The sequence below is a fragment of the Mauremys reevesii genome, linkage group 1 (assembly GCF_016161935.1).
Source record: "Mauremys reevesii isolate NIE-2019 linkage group 1, ASM1616193v1, whole genome shotgun sequence".
Taxonomy (NCBI): Eukaryota; Metazoa; Chordata; order Testudines; family Geoemydidae; genus Mauremys; species Mauremys reevesii.
This window is the reverse complement of record NC_052623.1, coordinates 112,053,744-112,079,135: the sequence shown is the minus strand read 5'-3', so window position 1 is coordinate 112,079,135 and position 25,392 is coordinate 112,053,744. Positions and strand designations below refer to the sequence as shown.

The 25,392-nt window shown below is 43.2% G+C and overlaps 1 protein-coding gene across 6 annotated transcripts in view; it reads right to left on the bottom strand.

The window, feature by feature from the left end:
* ARHGEF7 (Rho guanine nucleotide exchange factor 7) overlaps positions 1–25,392 on the bottom strand; it is a 194,105-nt gene that overhangs the window by 94,015 nt on the left and 74,698 nt on the right. For 5 of the 6 annotated variants that reach the window (XM_039533501.1, XM_039533460.1, XM_039533492.1 and 2 more), the window contains one exon: positions 20,440–20,641. In XM_039533501.1, coding sequence (XP_039389435.1) covers positions 20,440–20,641 — 202 coding nt within the window. Of the gene's footprint in view, positions 1–20,439; positions 20,642–24,574; positions 24,697–25,392 lie in introns of those variants that run through there. The other variant, XM_039533486.1, reaches the window with a different exon arrangement.

Sequence of the window (25,392 nt, the reverse complement as noted above, 5' to 3'; positions counted from 1 at the left end):
GAAGGGGTCATATGTTTAGACAAAAGCAGTAAATTACTTTTGCTTTCACTGAATTAAAATGGATACAAGCAGAATCCACAAAAAAAGTCTAACTTTACTATACTTGTAGTTTGTTAAAATAAAATATAAAAAATTGTACAAGTTAGTAGAGAAATAAAATGATTTACCAGATGATCTTCTGGAATATTAATTACACTTATCTATGTAAAACAAATGCCTCTTCAGCTGAAAATAATTTCTCCATCAACACAGAATATGTGCAATTTTCCAAAAATAAACAAAACAAAGAAAACCCCAAACAACATCCCCGAAAAATGCAACCCAGTAAAGAATCTATTCCTCAATTATGCTCTCTGTAGAGAGACAACATATGTCTGCAAGATTAAAATGACTGTCCTGACAGCTTGCAGCGCAAGACCGAATCACTTAATGAGCTGTTCTGAGAATTGCCTCTCTCAGCAGTACATACAGACACAAAACAAACACTCCCAACCCTCCTTCCACCACTCCTCTGATTTAACACTAGTGGGATGCAAGAATTTCAAATATAAAGCTGCTCGCCGCCAAATCAGAAGATGGGATGTACAGTAGAGTTTCCCCCCTGACCTCGTGCACATGACTGATGTAACAGATCTGAATGAGTGTGCTCTTTTAGCAATTGCCAATTATACTGTAAAAAGGCTTTATTCATCTGGACATGATGCTCCTTTCACTTAATATTAAACCAGACTTGTTTTATACGCAGACTTCAGACAAGTACTTTAGTTATTAATACTAGATAGCAAAATGACTGATTGTCTGAGATGAACTGTAGTAGGATCAAAACACTCCTACTGAAAATCTAGGCATGCCTCTATTTTGAAGACAAACTCTTCTGTTCAGTCAAGCTTTAACTCATAAATATATTTGATTTAAAATTTAACTTTAATTCTGGTTAGTTGATTTTTAAGAATCTGGGAGGAGACTCTCAGATGCAGAGCAGCACCTTACATCACATGAGGAATCTGCCATTGAATTGGATAAACCAGGCATGGGAGGGGGATTCTCAAGTGGCTCTTTTGCTACTCTCCATCACACTGCCATCCGGGAGGAAGTTTCAAGAGGAAAAGGGGTGTGGGCCAGGGCAGACCATGCTGCACCAATACCCAGCTGTGGCTTTGGGGCTGGACAGCAGCTGTTACATTATAGCCATCCACAGGCTGCTGTGCATTATGCCCAAGGCCTGGCCACGCACACAGCATCCCCAGGATTAGGCTGAGTGAAGAGGTGATGAGATACTCTTTTTCCTCCGCACCGCACAGCTGCCATGTGCACGCTTTGGCCTGACTGCAGGATTTGGTGCAAGTGATAGCTTTGTCCCTCAAATCTTTCTTTGTAGTTCTTTGCTATGACCTCAGGGAAACATGTACTACTCCTTAGCAATGCGTCCATGAGAATAGCACAACCACGTAGAGACAAAAATCAGAAAAGCTAAGGCACCAAAGGAGTTATACCTGGTAAGGGATATACAAGGCAATAAGAAGAGGTTCTTTAAACACATTAGAAGCAAGAGAGAGATGAAGGAAAGTATAGGTACTTCTACTTAACAGCGGAGAGCTAGTAACAAACAACACCAAGAAGGTTGAGGTGTTTAATGCCTATTTTGCTTCAGTCTTCACTAAAAAGATTAATGGTGAGCACACAACACAATATTAACAATAAAGGGGAAGGAACGTAAGTCAAAATAGGGGAGAACAGGTTAAAGAACAATTAGGTAAGTTAGATGTACTGAAATCAGAAAGGCCTGATGAAATTCATCCTAGGGTAGTTAAATAACTAGCTGAAACAACCTCCGAACTATTAGCTATTATCTTTGAGAACTCACAGAAGATAGGTGAGGTTCCAGAAGACTAGAAAAGGGCAAACACAGTAGCTAGCTTTAAAGGGGGGAAATGAAGAGGACCCAGGGAATTACAGACCAGTCAGCCCAGATACTGGAACAAATTATTAAACAATAAGCATGTAAGCACCTAGAGGAGAATAGGAATACAAGGTCAAGGACAAATTATACCAAACCAACATAATTTTCTTCTTCGACGGGGTTACTGGTCTAGTAGATGGGAGAAGCAATAGATTGGTATATGTTGATTTTAGTACAGCTTTTGACACAGTCCCACATGACATTCTCATAAGAACTAGGGAAATTGATTCCAGATGAAATTACTATAACGGAGTTGTACAACTGGTTGAAAGACTGTATTCAAATATCAATGATTCGCTGTCAAACTGGAAGGACATATCAAGTGGGCTCTTGCAGGGGTCAGTCCTGAGTCTGGTACTATTCAATACTTCCATTAATGACTTGGATAACGGAGTGGAAAACCTGCTTATAAAATGTGCAGATGACAGCAAGTTGGGAGAGGCTGCAAGCACTCAGGAGGATGGGATTAAAATTCAAAATGACCATGACAAATTGGAGAATTCGTCTGAATTCAACAAGATGAAATTTAATAAAGATAAATGCGAAGTACTATACTTAGAAAGGAAAACTCAATGCACAACTACAAAATGAGGAATTCACAAGCTAGGTTTCAGTGCAGGGTGATAGGTTGTGATGACTGTGAAATCCTTAACAAAACATCACATCCACCACAATCTCACTGCTCCTGAGAGGACAGCTACAGAGTCTCTGAAATCCAACCACCAGATAGCGATCAAACCAGCAGACAAAGGGAGCACCATCGTGGTCCCAACAGTGCTGACGAGCCCAACCAACAGCTCTCTCGGTGTACATCTACACTGCAATAAAAGACCCACGACATGGCCACAGCTGGCCCAGGTCAGCTGACTTAGGCTCATGGGACTCAGGCTGTGGGGCTAAAAACGACAGTGTCGCTGTTGGGGCTGGTCTCCAGCCCAAACATGTACACGGCTATTTTTAGCTGCAGAGCCTGATCCCTGTGAGCTCGAGTCAATTGACCGGGCTCTGAGACGCACCACCATTGATTTTTTATCCAGTATAGATGTACTCTCCGACACCATTTACTATAAAGAACTCAAAGAAAATCCCATACCTCAATGCACCCAAGAATATGAGGATATCATCAAATTTTTCTCCAAAGAACTCCAAGAGAAACTCTGCAACCTCATGCTACATCACATAAGCTTGGCAAGCTGGTGAACTGAGCAGACAAATAGTGTCCATTGATCACCTATTTGTTGTCCATGCTTAATTATTAAAAAATATTCCAGCGAGAATGCCCTGATGTAGACAGCAGCCTACCTTTTTTCATTTCATCTTGGTGCCATCTGTTAACAAGACTACTTAAATGCCTTCCTTGATCATTCACTATACCATATGCTAATGCCACCTGTTAGGAAAAAGGTGATCAAATGAGAGTTGAGCATCTTGACTGGCTGCAATCTTCTGGAATTAACATTGCATGGGTGTGTATATAGATATCTTCACTTGTATACCAGGACATTAACATACATGCTGGTTTACATTTTAAAGACACAGTTCCTGCCTAAAAAAACTTACAGTCTAAACTGATTAGACAAACATAGGGTATATCTACACTGCAGTCAGACACTTGATTCAGGCTTGTGTTCCTTGGGCTGTGGGGCTGTTTATACAGTCTCAGACAGCAGTAGCCTGAGCTCTAGGACACCCCGCCCCCCAACCTCACAGGGTTACATCGTGAGCCCGGAAGTCTATGCTCCAATTAAAAAGCCCTGCAGCCCGAGCCCAAGTCAGCTAACATGGGCCCAGCCACAGGTTTATAACTACAGTGTAGACATAGCCATAGAAATTAAGCCAGAAGGGAGTGAGGAAGAGAGTGGAAAGTTCACGGTCATTAAAACTCCTCCCCCAACAAAGAGAAAAGATGCACAGTCGTTAAGCTGCTAAGAGAGTTGGCCTGCTGCTTACCTACCATAAGTGCATTTCAAAATGACTTTTCTTTTTTAGCTGTTACATTTGTTTAATTTAATTTAATTTTTCTTTCCTTTTTGTAACTGTTCACCCTTGAATAATGTTCACATTTAAATGCTAGCCTAACATTGATAAAAAAGTAGTAATAATTATTTTCATTTTTTAGAACTTCATTGTGTTTCAGTTTTTCTGAGTTAAAACAACTCAGTTATGAAATAACTTTTTTTTTAAATTAGGCCTAAGTACCTATGGCTAAGCCTACTACGACCATAAAGTCTTGCTCTTTTTGTTACCGATGTTACTGTTCTAATAAATTAGTGCTTTAAAATATTTGACCACTTTTTACATTAATTTGATAAAATTAGACCAATCAACCAACTATTTTTTTGACTGGTCAAATGCCCATTCAAGTAAGTAAAAATACATTACTTTCCCAATTTTACTTTTCTCTTTAAAAAACTGCTGTAAGGTACTAGAGATTTTTGTTGGAATACATAAATAATTAGAATTTCAGACTATGAACTACTCAGCTAAAACAATTCTTATCAATTAACCATAGAGCCATAGGATCAAATTCAGATATTCCCAAATCACTTGGTATTTTGAGTGAATAGCCCTAAACAAATTCAACTTTTAAAACCTTTTAAAATATAGGATTTGTTTAACTCTAGAACAAGGATCGGCAACCTTTGGCATGCGGCCCACCATGGTTAGCCCCCTGGTGGGCCGGGCTGTTTACCTGCCGAACCTGCGGATGCAGCAGGTAAACAAACCGGCCCGGCCCACCAGGGGGCTTACTCTGGTGGGCCGTGGGCCAAAGGTTGCTGTTCCCTGCTCTAGAAATATAGGATTTGACATAGCACATCAGATGAGCTGTCAAATCACGTCTGGTATTCTGCCTCTGGTCAGTGCCTTGCTTCATAAGAAAGTATAAAAAGAGCCACAATGGAAATGACCAACTGGGTGATGCCGCATGTGGAGGTGGAAGCAAGGAAGTGTGAAATTAAATTACTCTCTTAGTATGAATAATCATAAATAACAAAACTTCATTTTTGTGGCCTCTTTCATCAGAGGATCTCAAATAATGGGAGATATACCAATCCCATAGAGCTGGAAGGGACTTTGAAAGGTTATCAAGTCCAGCCCCCTGCCTTCACTAGCAGGACCAAGTACTGATTTTTGCTCTAGATCCCTAAGTAGCTCCCTCAAGGATTGAACTCCCAACCCTAGGTTTAGCAAGCCAATGCTCAAACCACTGAGCTATCCCTTCCCCTCTAATGTTAAGAAACATTATGATGCATAATTTATTAACACAGTGGTTCCAAAACTTTTTACTAAGCCAACCCACCACATTTATTTTGTCTTTTTTGGGGACCCATTTTTACATGTAAAGAATGTGTGTGTAAATATACATACATACACACACACACACTTTCTTAAGTAATTCAAACACAAAAGAAAAAAGAAAAAACAAACCATTACATGCTTTCCACACTACTAGTACCCCCGCCCAACTCCATTTCCCTCTCCCCTCCCCAGCTAGGCCCCCTCAGCTACCTACTCAGTTTTCCCCAGCCCTGTAGCCCAGGCTAGCAGGGGAGGCCCTGAGGAGGCAGAGGTGATTGGAGAACAAGCCCGCTTCACACTCACTTGCGGCAATGGCTCATGTCCCGCAGTGCTGGGCCTGGCTACTGGGTGTTGAGACCCAGCACACGAGGTCACAACACCATGTAGGTTTGGCCTGGCCCCCCTCTATCATGATGGAGGAGAGGCCATGCTAAACTCAGGTGGTGCCATGACCCAGCGCATGTCATAACGCCACTGGGTTTGAGGATCCTCTTAAATGGGGACATGGGGCAAACTGCCCCTTCCCCCCTGCTCCATGGCCCTGGTTGGGGCGGGTGCTTCTAGGATGTGTGGGGCAGAGAGTGATATGGGGGGCAGTGACTGGCAAGACCCTTTCCGCAACTGAATCGGGACTCACTGTTTGTGAAACACTGTTTTAATACATCTATGAAATAGGTACCAGCCCTATTAAACATATGGGGAAACAGACAGAGGATATATAATTCACCCAAGCAAATCCAGTAATTCCCCAAGTGAGATGGTGTCAGAACCAGGAATAATACCCTGGAATCCTGTCCGACACTTGTCACCAGGTAACACTCCCCTCATTATTATGTGTCATACAGCACTGAATGTCATAACCTCCTGCGTGTGTGAGCCTCCTGTCATAATGAACAGACTCAGAGACCATTTCTTGATAAGACTCAATGCCCCCAGGTCCCAGTTTTGTAAGTCCCAGTTCCACTCTCAGTGAAAATATGTAAAAATCTAAAAACCAAATCGCATAGAAACTAGCATCTGACCCAGCACTCAAATCTAGAACAAGGATGGGACAAAGAGGTCACTTGTTACTGAAGTTTCCATTCTGAGTAACCAAGAATTATATTCCTTCCTATCTAATTCTGCTTAAATAGAGAGCTTGCACCAGTAATCATCATTATCATCAGAGACCTAGTTCCCAGAGCCTGATTAAAACATTTTCTTTAAGCTTCAAGTAAACTCAAAACTCCCCCCCCCCCGCACCTACCCCCCACATTCTTGTTATAGCCCATAGTACCTGTTACATAGAGTAGAAATGCTCACCCTCATGCTCATGATCACAGCTAGGAAGACTATTTGAATAACCTTCTATAAAAGCACATAAAACATCTCAGACTGTCTGAAACAAAGAGGGAAAGGGATAGCTCAGTGGTTTGCGCATTGGCCTGCTAAACCCAGGGTTGTGAGCTCAATCCTTGAGGGGAGCCATTTAGGGGTCTGGGGCAAAAATCTGTCTGTGGATTGGCCCTGCTTTGAGCAGGAGGTTGGACAAGATAACCTCAGGTTTATTATCATGGGGCAAATTATCTCCTTGCCCTCCAGAACACACTTCTTCAGCAAAACATTTCAACTTCTGCAAGATTTTGTCGTCATCTTAAATTCCTATCACTAGACTGTGTGTGTTAACTGTTCTATTTACACCTACACTAGAGTTAAATTCCTAGTTTCCTTATATGTTTGTACAGCACCAAGCGCATTGTAAGTGCTCAACAAATCTACTTGATAAGTCTACAGCTGATTTGAAAACGAATCTAAGTAGCAGGTTAAATTTTAGAAACAGAAAGAGGTAAAGATATTTTATGGGAACAGAGTGGCAGGAAAAGTAACAAAAAATTTTCAGTAAGTCAGCAGTGCATAAAAATAAAGTTTGATAAAACCAGACCTTCTCTCCTCACTATTACAGCCTGGATACAGTGCTGTCTCCAAGGCTAAGAATTTGAATGAAAGAACAAGCAAGCAATATCTCTGCTACAGCAAAACAATCAGAAGAACTAGTGCACAAATGAAGGCAACGGGAAGAAGCAAACCATACAAGTGAAGAACAGCTGTTGGACAACAAACATTAAGATAGAACATACTATGGAACTAGCATGGAGAGAAAAACATGATTTTTATTGCTTCTACTGTCTTCCCTTATGTCAACTCGCTGTGAGAGTGATCAATGCCAAATGGTACCAATCCTAAAAGGTTTCCATAAGAGAAAGCTTACAGGGTCATGTCCAGTAACAGTTCATAGGCAGGTGAGACATGGCCATGCTTTTTTTCCCTTGGAAATGAATATGCTACATAACTAAGCATGTCCAGCAACTGACTACAGAGTATTTTTTTTTTATTTCGGGTGTAATTAGAAAAGAACATTAAAGTTTTACCGAGTGATTGCATGATTGATTAAAGATCTGTGAATCAGATGACAGTCACATGTAAGTATCATTGCCAAGTATGATTTTTTATTCATCTCAAATTAACCATCTCTTAAAACAGTGGTCCCCAACGTGGTGCCCTGGCGCCCACCGGGGCATTTATGTGCGCCCGCCTAGTGCCCAGCAGAGGACAGAAGCCGCGTCCCTGCACCTGCCAGGGACAGAGAACTCCGGGGCTGCAAAAAGCTGGGAGCCAGCCCTGGCAAGAGCCCTGCTGCTGGAGAGCCAGAGCCCGGGCTGCGGCAGTGAGAGGGGCTCCCAGAGCGTGTGAGGAGCCGGGGAGGGAGGGAAGCGGGGCCCGGGATGCAGGGACGGTAGGAGGGGTCCTGCTGCCACCACCGCTACCGCCACTGCTGCTGCAGTGAGTCTCCCCAGGGCAGCGCGGCGTTTCCCCACCCGAGTGGGCTGTGCAGGGCACTGCTGGGCTGGGCAGGGGGCGCGGATCCCAGCTCGCGCACTGATGGAGCAAGTGGCTGGGCAGCCCGAGCTGCCAGGGAGCTGCCCCCTCCTGCCCCCAGACCCAGCCTGCTGCACACCTCCCCCACCTCAGCCCCGCACTGCTTGGCTCGGGCCCCCACAGTGCCACGAGTGGGGAGAGGCAGAGCCTGGTTCTGAGCAGGGCAGTGGGGGATACTGCCCTGCCTGGGGACCCCCGCGGCTCAGGCACCTGGGAGTCAGTGTCCATCCTCTCGGCTCTGCCTGCACGGGGCTGGGGAAGCAGCTGTCAGCACCTGCTCCTCTCAGCCCTTGCACCCCCCATCCTGCTCACAGCCTCTTCACTTGTACCTCCCCCCATCGCTCCTTCACCACACCCCTTCCCCTTGTACTCTCCCTTCCCCCGCTCCTCCCCTGGTGCCCTCCCCAGGCCTCTCCTCCCGCACCTCCCCTTCCCCTGCACCTCTTCTCCCACAACCCTCCTGATACCCCCTCTCCTCCTCCACCCTCCTCCGCGAGTACATCACACCCCACTGCTCTGCCAGTGTAGAGTCCCCAAGCACCCCCAGACCCGCTCCTCTGCCTGAACCCTCTTTACTAGATCCCCATCCCTTTCCAGGTACAAGGTTTGAGGGTTAGTCCCTATGCCTTCCATGTGCATTTGGGTGCATGTGGGGGAGAGCCCAGGGCTGGAGTAGGGGGCAGCCAAAAATGTTTTTGCTTGGGGCGGCCAAAAACCTAAAGCCAGCCCTACCGCAGCAGGCGCGGGGCCCGTCTAGTGCCCAGCAGGGGAGAGAAGCCGGGGCCCCGCGCCTGCTGGGGACAGAGTACTCCAGGGCTGCAGGCACCGGTGTTCTCTGTCCTCACGGCTTCTCTCTGGCTTCTCTCTGGATTCATATATTATGTAATATTAAATATGATGTGTTTCGTATTATTTAACGTACAAATACAAAATAAGCCTTAAAAATTGTTGGCGCCCGCCACACTCTTCTGAAAACATGAATGTGCTACTGGCCACAAAAAGGTTGGGGACCACTGTCTTAAAACAAGTCTCCAGATCTATCCTTTTACTATACAAGACACATCACTGCCTATGTGAAACAGGGTGGATAAAAATCAAATGATTTTTTTTAAATCAGATTTTTTTTAAATTTAAAATTGGATTTTTTTGATAAAATGCTTTTTAAAGGAAAAACCTATCTAAAAATAGTTTCAATTAAGATATCTTTGAGCTATAATGTATCTCATCATGGAATAGGGATTATAAATTATAATTCTATAGTATCAGACAATATATTCATGTAATGTTGATGAAAGGAACATGTCTGAACATGCAGGATCTTCAGGTTGGTAAACTTTTTTATTTCATACTTCTTTCTTAAGGACTGCCTATCTTCTTTCTGGATTATTCTTGAATTCTCATGTTTGAGCAAAAATATATAGTTATTACTCTATGGTACTATCATTTTAGATGCAGTTGTGATAAAAAAATAAATAGCTGAAATAGGCAGATCTTCCTGTTACAGTTTTCCTTTAAAATACAGTAGTACTGAGTGTCAGTGAATACAATGAGTTATACTGAAGGAGCAGTATGGTAATAATAGTTAAATAACAGCATTGACTTATTCTGCTTAGGAGAATCCATCCTCAACATACAGCATTCTAAAGACTATCCACCTTCAAGATCACCATCATTTTCTATACTTTCAGAATTATCTGCCAATGGTAGTGTTTCAGTCACATCATGTATGTCACAAAGCCACAGTATATCACCTGTAGCAAAAAGAAAAAAAATCTCCATCATCCAGAAACATAGATAAGTTTGTGATAAGAACCAGCAGACTACAAAAAAGAGGTAATTGATGAAAAAATTGCCCGGTTTGTTTATGCAACAAAAACTCTCCTTTCCGTATGATTGAGAACCCACACTTCATTAACATGGTTCAATCATTGAGACCGGGATACAGTCCACCCAACAGAGCAGATGTCGCAGGCAAATTGCTGGATAAAGATTATGAAAGAGAAATTGAGCAGTGTGCAAAAGGTCAATAGGGTAAAATTGTTAACCTGAGTCTTGATGGGTGGAGCAATGTCCACAATGATCCTGTTGTATGTGCTTTGTGACAACAGAAGAAGGGAATGTCTTCCTTACAGAAACAATTGATACATCAGGAAATGCACACACATCAGAATACTTACAAGAAGTAGCAGTAAAAGCTATAACAAACTGTGAAAAAAAATTCAAAATGTCTAGTACGCAGCTTGGTCACAGACAATGCAGCAAATGTTTCCAAGATGAGAAGAAATTATTTAGAAGAGAGTCCCAAGCTAATAACATACAGGTGCAGTGCTCATTTGATGCACCTCCTAGCCAAACACTTCAATGTTCCAGAAATAAAGGCTAATTTTGTTAAAATTGCAAAATACTTCCATAACAACCACTTTGCAGCAGTGAAAAAAGTGGGAGGAACCAAGCTAACTCTCCCACAAGATGTGCGATGGAACTCAGTAGTGGACTGTTTTGAGCACTATATCAAGAACTGGCCTAATCTGACGACAGTTTGTGAACAAAATTGTGAAAAAATAGATGGCACTGTCACAGCAAAAGTTCTCAAGATTGTGCTTGTAGGTCCTGAAAAGGTTACAGCCAGACCTGGGAGAGGGCTGGGGCTGCGAGCCAAAGACTAGGCTGATGGGAAAGGCAGCCACAGGTGGGGTCATGCCCCAATCAGGCCACAGCTGGCCCTATAAGAGGGCTAGCTGCTAAAAACAACACACTCTCTCTCTCTTTTTGAGGAAGGAGGAAGGACCTGGCTGCTGAGCTGAGTCTCTGAGGTGGAGGGGGTGGGGGGGGAGGGGGGGGGGGACCTGCTCCTGCTGCCCCCCCCAAAGCCCCAGGCCAGCAAGGGCCCACAAAGGGGGGGGCTGGGGAGCAGGGGGGGAGGAGGAGGATCAGGCAGAGGCAGAGTCCCCCCCCCCCCGTGGATGGTGTGGTTTATAGACAGTTCTGCCCCCCCAGTCTGGGGGGGGGAGTGACACTAGAGCAGGCAGCAAGGAGGGGAGGAGGAGAGAGGGAGGGGGGGATTCCCTGGGGGGAGGGGGGGGGGTGTGGGGGTTACTGTGGGGCAGACCTGACACAAAAAAAAGGCACTGGGGTCTGACACGGAGGAGGGGACAGGAGAGAGAGCCAGCCTGGCCTGGAGCTGCTGGCTGGACTGGGCTGCTGGACTGGACAACAACCAGGAGGAACCAGTGCGCCAGTGAGAGTCGCAGGGCTTAAGAGAAATGTTGAACACATGCTGAGTACCCTGAAGCCTATTTCTGTAGCCTTGAACAAAATGCAGGGAAATGGCTGTTTTATTGCTGAAGCTGTTGAAATTTGGAAGGAACTGAGTGAGATCTTAAAAAGAGAAATATACAATGACAGAGTTAAATTACAAGCACTAAAAAAACAAATGGGACAAATCTATCTCCAGCTCATTTTCTTGCAAATATTCTCAAAACTCGGTACCAGGGTCAAACCTTAACTGCTGAAGAGGAGGAGATGGCTATGACATGGACATCCAGCAATCATCCCTCCATAATGCCAACTATAATAAACTTCAGAGCTAAGGGTGAGCCATTCAAGAAATAGATGTTTGCTGATGATGTTTTAAAGAAAGTCACACCAGTGAACTGGTGGAAGTCATGTAAGCACTTGGATTCAGAGGCTGTTGAAGTGATAATCTCACTTTTAACAGCAGTAGCTTCTTCTGCCAGTGTCGAAAGAATATTTTCTTCCTTTGGACTAATTCATTCCAAATTGAGAAATCGTTTGGGACCTGAAAAATCAGGAAAGCTTATTTTTCTTTTCCAGAGTATGAACAAACAGGAAAATGAAGGTGAAGACGACTGAGTTAGCTGCAGAAGCCAATATTTTAAGTTTCTCATGTTGACCTGGCTGACATAGATTAATTTTTTTTGTTTCATTTTATAAAAATATTTCATTAACTATTTTAGTTTAAAACAATTTTAACAAAAACAAACTTGATCTTAAACTTGAATGTTTAACTAAATTCAAAAATTCATATGCTTGTTTTGTAAAAATATTGTATGTTTGCAGTTGAAGAAAAAAATCCAGAATACGTAACGTTGTTGTTGTTTTAACAACTTAAATGTCTGTCTGGTGATGTTCTCCCTCCTAATACAGCATAGCAAGAAAATCCTCCAAATATTAATGATTAACCTGTTGAATTGGAGATAGTTCACCTCTCAATGACTTCATAAATATCTGCTTCAATTACCTTTGAAAAATGAAATAACCAATCATTCATTTTCTGATATAGCTGTAAAACTAATCTGAAAAGTTTTCAAAATAAATCACTTCAAAAATCTTTAGTGTGTAACTTCTAAAAATGAAACCTACATCTGAGTTGTAAAGAATATGTATTAAGGTTATAACAATCAACAAGAATGCACTTTTATGTAGAAATCGTGTCTTCCTGACTAGTGATTTAAATTATTTAAATTAAATCTACCCTGTTGTGAAATGACACATTTCGCACCTTCTCAAGTTCACTTTTGTGATTTTTTTTTAAACAAAAAAGACATGCTATAAAATAACGCTACCCAGTAAATCTTTTTATCCAGCAAATCTTTTTTGCCCCATCATATGTAGTAGTTACACAGAGGGATGAAAATAAGGATAGTCTCTCACTTCAAATAACTTGCTATCTGCTGCTCAAAATATCTCTTGGAAGAAAAATAAGTATTATGTAGACTTTAAAGGGGACCAAAGGGCAGGGGAGGGGGGGGGAATATGTGCCCTTCTTTTTGATTCTTTAAAGTGTAAACAAAAGGTTAAAAGGGGTTCATTTTTCTGACAGAAACAAAACCTGCTTTTTGTTTTTTCTCAAACAAGATGCCAAAAACAGTTTTAAAACTGCAATGACAAAATGGAGAATAACCGGTGAGGCAATAGTATTGCTGAAAAGGACCTGGGGGGTTACGGTGATCAATAATTGAATTTGAGTCAACAGTATGACACAGTTGTGAAAAAGGCTAATATTCTAGGGTATGTTAACCTGAGTGTCATATGTAAGACAAGAGAGGTAATTGTCCTGCTCTACTCAGCCCTAGTCAGGCCCTTAGCTGGAGTACTGTGTCCAGTTCTGGGTACCACACTTTAGGAAAGTGTGGCAGGGAGTTGGTGCAAAAGCACTTAATTTCCCCTGCTCAGCCAGCTCCAATGAAGAGAAATAGGTTGGCGCTGATGAAACAGACCTGATGCTTGGTCTGTGGATTGGCTCCACCTGCGGGCCTGACAAGCCAGCAGTCATAAGGGCTGGGAGCCAGCAGAAAAGCCAGCCAGGAAAAGGTCAGTCTCCTAGCTGCAGGCTGACTGCAGGAAAAGAGGGAACTAACCCTGCAAGCTTTGTATATAGCTCAACACTGGTGGTGGGAGAACTGTGTGTGTAAATAAAGCCACGGGTGCTGCATAACTGGAGGCCTCTCTGCACTTTATTGGGACAGCCAGCAGGCCCAGGAAGAGGGACGGGGCAGTGGACTCGTCACAGAAAGATATGGAAAAATTGAGGAGAGAATCCAGAGGACAGCAACAAAAATGACAAGAGACTTCGAAAACCTGACTCATGAGGAAAGATTTTTAAAAACTGGGCATGTTTAGTCTTGAGAACAGACTGAGGGGACCTGATAAGAGTCTTCAAATATGTTAAGAGTTGATCAATTGTTCTCTATGTTCACTGAAGGTGGGACAAGAAGTAGCGGGTTTAATTTGCAGCAAGGGAGATTTCAGTTAGATACTAGGAAAAACCTTCTATCTATAAGGATAGTTAAGCACTGGAACAGGCTTCCACAGGAGGTTGTGGAGTCCCCATCATGGGAGGTTTAAGAACATGTTAGGCAAACATTTGCCAGGGATGATCTACCTTTACTTGGTCCTGCCTCAATGCAGGAAGCTGAACTAGACAACCTCTCAAAGCCTGTTCCAGCCCTACATTTCTATAGGCTGGTTTACACTACACAGGTTGACATAAGGCATCTTATGTCGACCTAATTATGTCAGCATCTACACTACAGCCTTGTCCTGATGATGTAAGTGCCCTATGACATAATAACTCCACCTCCACAAGAGGCGTAGTGCTTACATCAGTGTAGTTAGGGCGACACAGCGTCTGTGTAGACACAGTGTCCCTTGCATGGGCTGTTGCCTGTCTTGTCAATTTCAGGGCTCTGTGCTGGGGGCCATGAAATTGATGAGGCTGCCCGACTCCCAGCAGGGAGCAAGAGAGGCGAGGCTGAGAAGCCGGGACAGCTGAACCTCACTCCCCGGGGGCAAGAAGCCCTGGGCAGCTTCCCCACCCCACTCCTGGCAAGGAACAGGGAAGCAAGAAGCCGCAGGCGGCTTCCCCTGCTCCCAACAGAAAACAGGGGAGAGAAAGAGGGGCCAGCCCACTGGAAGCCTATGGGGTAGCCAGGCTCCCAGCAGGGAGCTGCCAATGGAGCTGAAAGATGGGGCTCTCAGCTCCCGCACTGCCCCTCTTAGATTGGTGGGAGCGCTCATGGTGAAGACGCACACCACCGACCCAAGGAGCATAGTGTGGACATGCACCACCATAGTGATTACTGTGGTGGCTGCAAGTCGACCTAATGTAGTTCAACTTATGTTTCTAGTGTAGACATACCCTTCTATGAGTCTATGAAAACAAAATAAAAATAATTTCCCTTCTCAACTGATAGATTTCCTTTCTTGGAATCTGCAAAGATGTAATCCTATTATTTCTCCAGAGAGTAGACAAAACGTGATTTTTCTCATGTTAAAACAGCAAGTTCAGACTTTCTTTGCACATCATATAGCAAGAAAATTTGGCAGCAGATTCTTTTTTTCTTTGCAGATCATATGATGCACCATACAGGTGTTAGTTTCGTTAACCACCCTAAACTGAACATCACACTAATTACAGTGCAGTTAGCAACTGAATTGCAAATCAGAAGAGGCAACAACCAAAATTTAATCTCAGATTTAATCCCATGTTCTAAAATTCCATATTGTTCTACCTTTCCCTCCAGATCTCTCTTCTCTCACACGCTACGTACTATACAAGGGCGGTATTACAAGTTAAGATCTAACATTTCCTATATCAAAGATTAGAGACTAGTTTCATCCCTGACTTCAGCATAAATTTCAACAAATATACATTTATCTTTTTTTTTTTTTTTTTTTACAAACTTTAAAGCATATATATACTTTTACAAGTACTCAGTCCCTGACCACTGGATACACACAGAAATCCCAGATTCTCTGTTCCCAGGAAGGAGCTCCATGCGGAGTGGGGAGCTGAGTGCCTGGGGGGCAGCCAGGCTTCAGATGGGAGCTCCATGCACAGCAGAGAACTGAAAGCCCAGCCCAGGCTCCAGACAGGCTCCAGCTGGGACCTCTGTGGGGAGCCCACACCACAGGCTCTCAGCACCAGGCAGTGAGGCTGCAGCTGTCAGCACTGCTGGGCTCACAGTTGGAACATCCTCCACCCAATTTCAAAACAGGAACCCTACCAGCAGAATTCTTGTCAATTTCACTGCTTTGGCTGTCAGCCACCCTGACAGCCAACAGATACTTGGTTTCTATAGAGACACAGCAAAGCCCGAACTACATTGACCTAAGCCTTACGCCGCTCCTCGAGGTGGATTTACTAGGTCAGCATAGCGGGTGAGCTACAGCAGCGGGACGAACACTGTAGTGTGTACGCTTACATAGTTAGGTCGACGTAAGCTGCCTTAAATCGACTTAACTTTGTAGTGTAGACATGCCCCTAGTGACAAAATCCACTACCACCAATATACTCTTTTTTCCTCTCTGGGTAGCCTTGGATAGTGGGCCTCTCATGTCCACGGGCAACAGTGTGAAATGTTTCCTTGATTATTGGCAAGGGATGCAAGGGACCCTTGCAGCGTCCCACAGGCTTTTTCCATTTCTGACATAAGTCACAAATGCTGTAGTATTCCTTTACCTTATTTTGAATATCAGGCCAATAAAAATTTTTCTTTAACCTTCCATATGTCCTCTCTGCACCCAAATGACCTGCAACGGGACAATTGTGGACTAGTAACATTAACTCCACATGATGCTCTGAGGGCACAAACAATTGTTTGTAGGGTTCCCCAGAACTTTTATTTTTCCCCCCCCCGATAAGGTCTTCTCTGCACACCCTTCCCTCTCCTGAAAGAGCTTTCCCTTGTTCTCTTTATCTGGGGCATTATTGAGGACAGCCGCTTTTATGCTTTCTAGGGAGGGGTCTGCATCCTGCTCTGTAGCAAAAATCTGTTAAGCTTTTGCTTTCAAAAGAGAGCTGTCGCAGGTGAAAAAGACCCTCCCTCCCTCTGCCCTTGTGATAAACTACACCTCTACCCCGATATAACGCAACCGTATATCACAGTGCTCCGGGGGGGCGGGGCTGCGCACTCCATTATATCGAATTTGCTTTGATCCACCGCGGTTTCACCTATAACAGCGCTATATCGAGGTAGAGGCGTACCTCTCTCTGCTGATAAGGGGGAAGCAGCTTCCACTCCCTTTTCCCTCCTCAGCGGTTACTCTGTGTACTTAGGGACATACTCCCTTTTACTACAGGTCACAAAATCAACAGCTTTGGGCAGTGAGATTACATCATTCTCAACCAATGCATCAGATGGTAAATTCTTAAGAAGCCCCACCTTCAAAAGTATCCCTCAAACTTTCCCATGCCAATCTGATGCAGGCTAAAAGTATTGTATCTGTCCTAAAGCTAGCAGCTTCACCTCTCCTCAGGAAGCATACTACTCCCCACTGAATCACATCCCTCCTGACCAGGGAAATCTGAGCACCAGTGTCTCACCACCACGACACACTTTACCATGTACTTTGGCATTTTAATGAACTCTTTTGTCTCCCTCCATGAAGACAGACCTGACAACATTAAACAGGGCTCCCTCTGCCACCACTGAAGTCTGACTCAAGGGTAGCTGCATTAACCCGGATAGGTTGGGGAATGAACTTGGAACCCCCATATTTAGGGCATTGCCTTTTCATGTGATCAAGGGACCCAAGAGTAAAACCTTCTTTGGCCGGGGTCCAATAATTAGAGTTACTAGGAGGAGACCAGTACTGAGGCAGTGTGGACTTGGCTCCCTCAATCCCTTCTGTATTCCCACAGACAAACTGGGAATCCACTTTTACTCCAGGTTTCTGGCCTTCCCTGTGCAGCCTGAGTTCCTTGAATAGTCTCTCGTTTGTACAAGTCAGCTGTTTCCGCCGCTGCTTCCACTAATGCTGGAGCTTCTTCCCACACAGCAGTTCGCATTTCCTCAGAGCCAACCTCAAAGAACTGCTGCTGGAGAAACTGATCTATCAACTCATCATGGCTGTCTGCATCTTTACTCTTTATCCATGTTCCCAAATAATCTACCGTCATATTCCCCATGACTTAACATATCAACTTTTTTGAGGTTTCTGAATTTGAGGCGACATTCCTCTGGTGTAATTTGATACCATTTTAATGGAGACCCCTACATAGGGTGACCATATTTCCCAAGGAAAAATGCGACACCGCACAGGGCTGGCCCGAGTCTCCCTGAAGCCCACCACTTGGGGCTGTAGTTAAGAGCCTGAGGCCCGCTGCCTGGGCTGAGCCTGAGAGCCCCAGGCCCAACATCTGGTGTAATCGCTCACCCCCCAAACATTCCTCTGTACCCCTCAGGAGGGAGGGGGGAAAACAACTCACCTTTTTGGCTGCCTCACTGAGAACTGTGTCATCTTGGTCCTCTAAGCCTGTTAATCCCTTGAGCTCGGTCCCCTTTGGGTTAATCAGTCTGATCTTTGCCATTTATTCTATTTACTCATCTTATAATTTATTTCCTTTATCCTAAATAAACAAATTAATAAACTCCAACCTTTACTTTATTTGTTTCCAACCTTTTTACTTCTGAATCTCCGAGTTTCTGGCTTATAAATGCTGGAAGAGCGATTTTTGGTTAGCTAGCAAACAGGGTACCGATCCTGCCGACTACGCCACTGTGACTTTTTTGGGGGTACTCAGGGCTAACAGTCACCTTGCTACCACCTGCCTCCAGCATCAGGCAGTCTTGCATATTTTTAGGGCCCTACCAAATTCATGACTGTGAAATCTAATCTCCCCTGTGAAACATGGCACCCAGCTAGGGCTTCTGCCCTGCAGAGCTCCAGCTGCTAATCCGCTGAGGATTGGAAGGGAGGAGACTTCCTCTTCCCTGCAGGGGCTGTTCCTGGGATGGGTCAGACCCACCTCTGGAATCTCCTCCAGCTGCAGGAAGCTCGGACGGCTCCAGCTGTTGCCTCCCCCCGCCCCACAAAGCTGCGGTGGGAACTATAACCCCCACATGGGGAGGCTGCAGCCCCAACTGTCAGCCCCCCACTGGGACAGGAGACTGCCAGGAAAACCAGATCAATAGTAACCCATCCCCCATATCCTGCGACCCTCACTTCTGCACTGCTTCTGGAGGTGATGCTGGCTTTACAGCTGGTCGCCCTGCCAGCAGCCTTCCTCTCTGACTGCCCAACTCTGAAGGCAGCACCCTTGCCAGCAGAAGAAAGGGTAGCAATCCCAATAGCCTTGTGAACCCCCTCACCCTGACCGCATTTTGGGTTAGGACCCCTCACAGTTACAGTGATTAATTTTAGAATCCCCTGGCTGTGAAATTGACCAAAATGGACCATGAATTTGGTAGGGCACAACCTATATTGCATGGGTGTTAACTCCCTAACAAAATCAGCCTATCAGCTACTCAAGCACTCTCCCTCTTAAATCAAGGGGAATATGTGCATAAGCCCACCTGCAAGGCAAAGACAAGGCTGGTAAGAGATGCACCCCTTCAAAGTGGCTCCCTGTGGAATCCAGTCCCTGATCACTGGATGCACACAGAAATCCCAGATCCTCTGTTCCCAAAGGAATAGCGTATCTCAGTTTATCAGTTTTACCTTAGACCACCACGCCTGTATGACACAAGCACTTGACCTCAATTATAAAATGAAAAGGAAATTTATTTAAAGGAAGAAGAGAGATTTAATATAAAAATCAGTGTGACAGATGGGAACGGTTACATGTATATCATCATAACATGCATCCAAATTTAACTAACAAGTTATCCTTCTGTCTAAAGAAGCTAATCTTGCCCAAAATTTATGAATATTAAATATGTGTGTGCACGCTCACCAGTATTTTTCCCTTTACACTGTATAAAAAAATGTATATAAAAAAAATCCAGTGCGTGGAGACAATTTATTGAAATACACAATGAAATAGAAAGCCTGTCTCCTCTCAAAATAATATGCATATTTTGAGCAGGAAGACAGTCAGAAAGAATCATTTTGAAAATGTACAAAGGCATGCTTAAAATATATAGCTAGCAACATAGAAATACAATTATTCATACTTACTTCAAAAAGATAAATGTTTTATGAAAAATACGACATGTTCCATTTAAAACTTTCAATTCCATATTGTTGGAGATTATCTTTTAAGAACACTCTGGCTTCTTTAGATATTATATGCAAAGTACAGAACATTAAAAGTTAAGGGTTGTCCATGCAGTGGTCAATAATAAAAAAAGCACAAAGGGGAGGGAGGGATAGCTCAGTGGTTTGAGCATTGGCCTGCTAAGTCCAGGGTTGTGAGTTTAATCCTGGAGGGGACCATTTAGGGATCTGGGGCAAAAAGCTGTCTGGGGATTGGCCCTGCTTTGAGCAGGGGTTAGACTAGATTAGATGACCTCCTGAGGTCCCTTCCAACCCCAATAGTCTATGATAATTTCCATGCAACATCTATGTACTAACCAGCCTAGGTAGATGATAAGACTTTAGTAGAGAATGTGGAGAGCCTCCCTGGAAAAGTTATTGATCAATAACAGAAGTCAACACCAGAACAAACCCCCACCTAACACACACACACCCCTCACAATACTGAAATCAATAGTTATAGGTGACAAAGGCAAATGTGATTGTAAACATAGTGGATACAAACAGAGATATGTCTACATCTCTATAGCACACTCTCTCAGCACCTTGAAAAATGTTCCTCCCCCATGCACTCAATCTAGGAACAAAAACTGTGTTAATAATTTGTAAGAATTAAGGATTCTTATGGCTGGGACAGATTAAGTGTACATACTGAACACTAATCACACATTCATTAGCATTAGGAAACATAATCAGTTATTTCCATCTCTTCTTGAAAGCCAAGAATCACATTTTGCAAATATGCACTCTTTCAGACTTACCATTTGATTTTATTTCTCGGACATAGTTACTAGGAAACCATCCTGTTTTGCCATTGTGAGTCCCTTCCCACCAGCCTCCTTCTTCCACTCTCGTAACATGAATAATGTCTCCTTTAGCAAAAGAAAGTTCATCTTCATTGGTCTGTTGAAAACTGAATTTTGCTCTCACCACCAGCTGATGATTGCTGTTATCTGTCATGTCCTAAAAAGTGAAAACGTAAATGAAGGACAGAACTTTAGGTGCGTAAGGGTTATTTCATGACCAATATACAAGTCTCTTCATCAAAAAGAACCATATTAAAATTAAAACACCATTTTTATCAGAAGCTGTACAACAAGACCTGCAGACCTCAATATGCAAGCGTTCATCTATCTCGCCATTGTATTTCTGTGATTTGTGTCTATCAATCTAGGCAGTACTTTATCCCACTCAGACTTCTTAGAATCAGACAAGGCCAACAAAAGTAAAATGAAAAAGATTTGTGCTCTTCAAAGACCAGATTCAAGATCTCTATGAATAGCACAAATTGAAAATGTCTTTGGTAACTACCTAGGGTTACCCTGTTTCAAGTTCCCAAACAGAAGACACTGCAGGGGGAAAGAGAAGGGGAGCCGGGGGCAGTACAGCTGGTGGGCTCTAGGGGGCGTGTGTGTGTGTACAGGGAAGGGGTATTCAAGGGTGTTGCTGGAGGCATTATTTGGGGGGTGCTGGAGGGCAGTGCATACAGCCTCATACTCTAAGTAAGGGGCAGTGTTGCGCTCCCTGACACAGTGGCAGGATGGCTGGTACAGGCCCAGGACACAGCACCAGCCCATCAGTCAGCGCCTCCCTGCGGGGGTGCTGGGGCCTAGCTCTGAGGCTCAGCAGTGGGGCAGGCAGCCCAGCTGAGAGGTGCTGGCCAGCTCCACTTACCTGGCAGGCCAGGCAGGATCCAGCAGCTGCGGATAAAGGGGAGGGACCAATTGGAGCGCGGAGGAAACACAGGGCCGTAACCAGGCCAGGGCAAGTGGGATCCAGGGCGCAAAGCCACGGGAGTGGAATAATGACAGGGACTCAAAGGCAGGGAGCTCACATATGCTTGCTTATACCTATCTCATAGAACTGGAAGGGACCCCAAAAGGTCATTGAGTCCAGCCCCCACCTTCACTAGCAGGACCAAGTACTGATTTTGCCCCAGATCCCTAAGCGGCCCCCTCAAGGACTGAACTCCCAATGCTGGGTTTAGCAGGCCAATGCTCAAACCACTGAGCTATCCCTCCCCCTGCTTGCCCCAGGAGCTAAAGAGCCTAGCTATGGCCCTCCGGAGATGGGTCTCTCTGATCTACCACAAGCAAGGAAAAAATCCCAGACATTTCTTCACATTTCAAGAGATCGGAGGACCAAAAAAGAGGTCATGTCTGGGAAAACCCGGAAGTGTGGTAACCCTACAACTCCCAAGAAACAGAACTGCTTCATGGAAAAATGTTCTTTCCAAGACCGAGACTGGAGGGGTGAGGAAGGGAAAACAGATGGACCCGAACCAAAATCTTAACGTTTAGATTTATGTCAGTGTTTGCATCTCAAACTTATTTCTGTAATACATCATATTAGGAGATTCAGACCTGGAGTGTTTGGATTGAAGTGTTTGAATTCTAGTTAAACTGGGGAAAATCATGACAACCCTGCTCTGGAAAAAACCCACAAAGGTTTATTGGAAGTAACACAATTACTGTGTGAGACATTTATTAAAACAGTCATTCTTCAAACATAAGAATGACTATTGCAGATGTATCTTGGAACATTCACAATGTGTTTTAGGTTTGTATTAGGTGTTACTCTTCCTCATTGATATTAAATAGTCCTTGGCTCAGAAGTTTAGGTTGACGACACTCATGAAAGTCTCTTTTTTTCATTCTATTTTCATTGTTTGAGCAAATGGTAGTCACATCCTGGTCATATTTTTCCTCTGCTTTCTGGTATGGTGCTTTCACAAAAACCTGGACACAATAGTTAGTGAATTTATTTTGAGACACAGAATCCATGGCAGTAAGTAGTAACAATATTTGCCTATATGGATGCTTATAGCCATTATCAGGTCATAGTTTGTATTCAACTAACCATCTTGCATTAGTATCAGTGCTGATTCTTTTTTCCTCTGTTCCCTCACTTGCAGCATCTATTAGCAAACCTGCAACTTTAAATCTAACTGGAGGAGTAAATGCAGGGTGAAGTGTTTCAATCATTTCTGTTTGATTTATGCCACATGCAAGGCAGTTCCCAGGGGAGAAGAGGGGGTGAGAGGAACCTAACTTGTTTCAGGACTGAGCTTGATAAATTCACGGAGGAGACATAATATAATGTGACTGCCTAAAAATAGCAAGTACTTCCAACGGCCAGAGATAGGGCACTAGATGGGGAGGGCTCTGAGTTACTACAGAAAATTCTTTCCCAGATATCTGGCTGATGGGTCTCACCCATGTGCTCAGGGTCTAACTGATCACCAAATTTGGGGTCAGGAAGGAATCTTCTCCCAGGTCGGATTGGCAGAGACCCTGGGTTGTTTGGGTTTTTTTGCCTTCTTCTACAGCATGGGCCATTTGCTGGTTTGAACTAGTGTAAATGGCTGGTGCCTATAACTTGAAGTCTTTAAATCAAGGTTTCAGGTCTTCAGTAACTCAACCATAAATTATGGGCCTATCAGAGGAGTGGGTGGGTGAAATTCTGTATCCTGGGGCTGTGCAGGAGGTCACACTTCTAGTCTTAAAGTCTATGAGTGTATGTTATTCGTTTCAATGGCTGCAACCTTCTTGTCAAAGTGTTTGCCTTTCAGTTGTTTTTGGTATAATTACAGAACATTTTTTTTGCTATTGTTCTTATGTCGAAGACTAACAGAGACTGCTCCAGAATAAAATTTGTTTAGAGGCTGTGGAAGGCCTAGAATTGGGATGGGACTTAAATTATCATTGCAACTATGTTTTAATAACAACAATGGCATAAAAATTCACCATGAGTGTCAGTAAATAGTTCCAATGGCTAATTATTCTCAGCATTAAAAATGTATGCCTTAATTGCAGTCTGAATTTCTCTAGCTTCAACTTCCAGCCACTAGATCATATTACACTGTTCTCTGCTCCGTTCTCTGCCCATTATTAAGTATTTGTTCCTCATATAGGTAATGATAAACTCATCAAGTCATCCCTTAACCTTCTCTTTGATAAGCTAAACAGAGTGAGGTCCCTGAGTCAATCACTATAAAACATGTTTTCTTATCCTTTAATCATTCTCACAGTTCTTCTCTGAACCATCTCCAATTTATCAATATCCTTCTTCAATTGTGGACACCAGAACTGAACACAGTATTCCAGCAGTGGTCGCACCAGCGCCAAACAAAGAGGTAAAATAACTTGTCTATTCCTACTCAAGATTATCCTGTTTATGCATCCCGGGACTGTATTTGCTCTTTTGGCCACAGCTCATGTTCACTTGATTATCCATTATGACCCCCAGATCTTTTTCAGAATCACTGCTTCCCAAGATAGACTCTCCCTTTTGTAAGTATGGCCTACATTGTTTCTAGATGTATGCATTTATATTTGGCCATATTAAAACGCATATTGTTTGTTTACACCCAGCTTACCAAGCAATCTGGATCTGTCTGTAGCAGTGTATTCATTATTTACCACTCCCCCAATTTGTGCGTCATCAGCAAGCTTTATCAGTGATGTTTTTACATTTTCTTCCAGGTAACTGATAAAAATGTTAAACAGCATAGGGCCAAGAACTGCTCCCTCCAGGACCCCACTAGAAACACACCTGCTCAAATACTATTCCTCATTTACAACTGCATTTTGAGACCCATCAGTTAGCCATTTTTTAATCCATTTAATGTGGCCTATGTTAATTTTATATCTTTCTAGGCTTTTTTTTCTTTTAAATCAGCGTCATACACTACCAAGCAAAATGCCTTACTGACATCTAAGTATTGTACATCAGCACTATTACCTTTATCAATCATGTCACCTCAGCAAAAAAACAGTAACAAATTAGTTTGACAGGATCTATTTTCCATAAACTCATGCTGATTGGCATGAATTATATTACACTTCTTTAATTCTTTATTAATCAACTCCCTTGTTAGCCACTCCATTGTCTCACCTGGGATCTATATCAGACTGACAGGCTTATAATCACTTAGGTCATCCTGTTTACTCTTTTTAAATATTGGAACGTTATCTTTTTTCCAGTCTTCTAGAACTTCCCTGGTGTTCCAAGTCTTATTGGAAAAAACTCAACATGTTGGTCCAGCAAGATCCTCAAGACAGCTTTTCTAAAATGCTTGGCTACAAGTTATATGAACCTGATAATTTATAAAGATCTAACTTTTAGTAGCTGCTGTTTAACATCCTCTTGAAATACTAGTGGAATGGAAAGAATGCTGTTATATGACATCATCATCTGTTTTTTCTCCAAATACAGAACAAATATTTATTGAACACATTGCTACTTTTTCTGCATTATTATGGATAATTCCACCATTTACATCTACTAATGGAACAATACCACTGTTAGTAGTATTTTTGTTCCTCATATACTTAAAAACTCATCATCATTTTCCTTAACTCTGCTGACTATAGAGTTCTGCTTGTGTCAATTTTCTCTCATTTATACCTTCTGATTTATATTCATGACTATCAAATTCCCAATTCTTCCATTTTTGAGCGCTGCTTTCACTTACCCTCTAAACCAATTCTTTTTTTTTTTTTAAACCAATATGGCCTTCTTTCTCAGTTGTGGGATTGTGGCTTTTGGGATATTTGGTAACATATTCTTAAACAATTCCCAATTATTCTTCACATTTTTCTGATTACATTTTCCTCCTAGCTGATTTGGCTCGTAATTATTTTCAGTTTTGTGAAGTTAATCCTTTTAAAGTATGAAGTATATATATCACTGGTATGGACTTCATTCTGTTT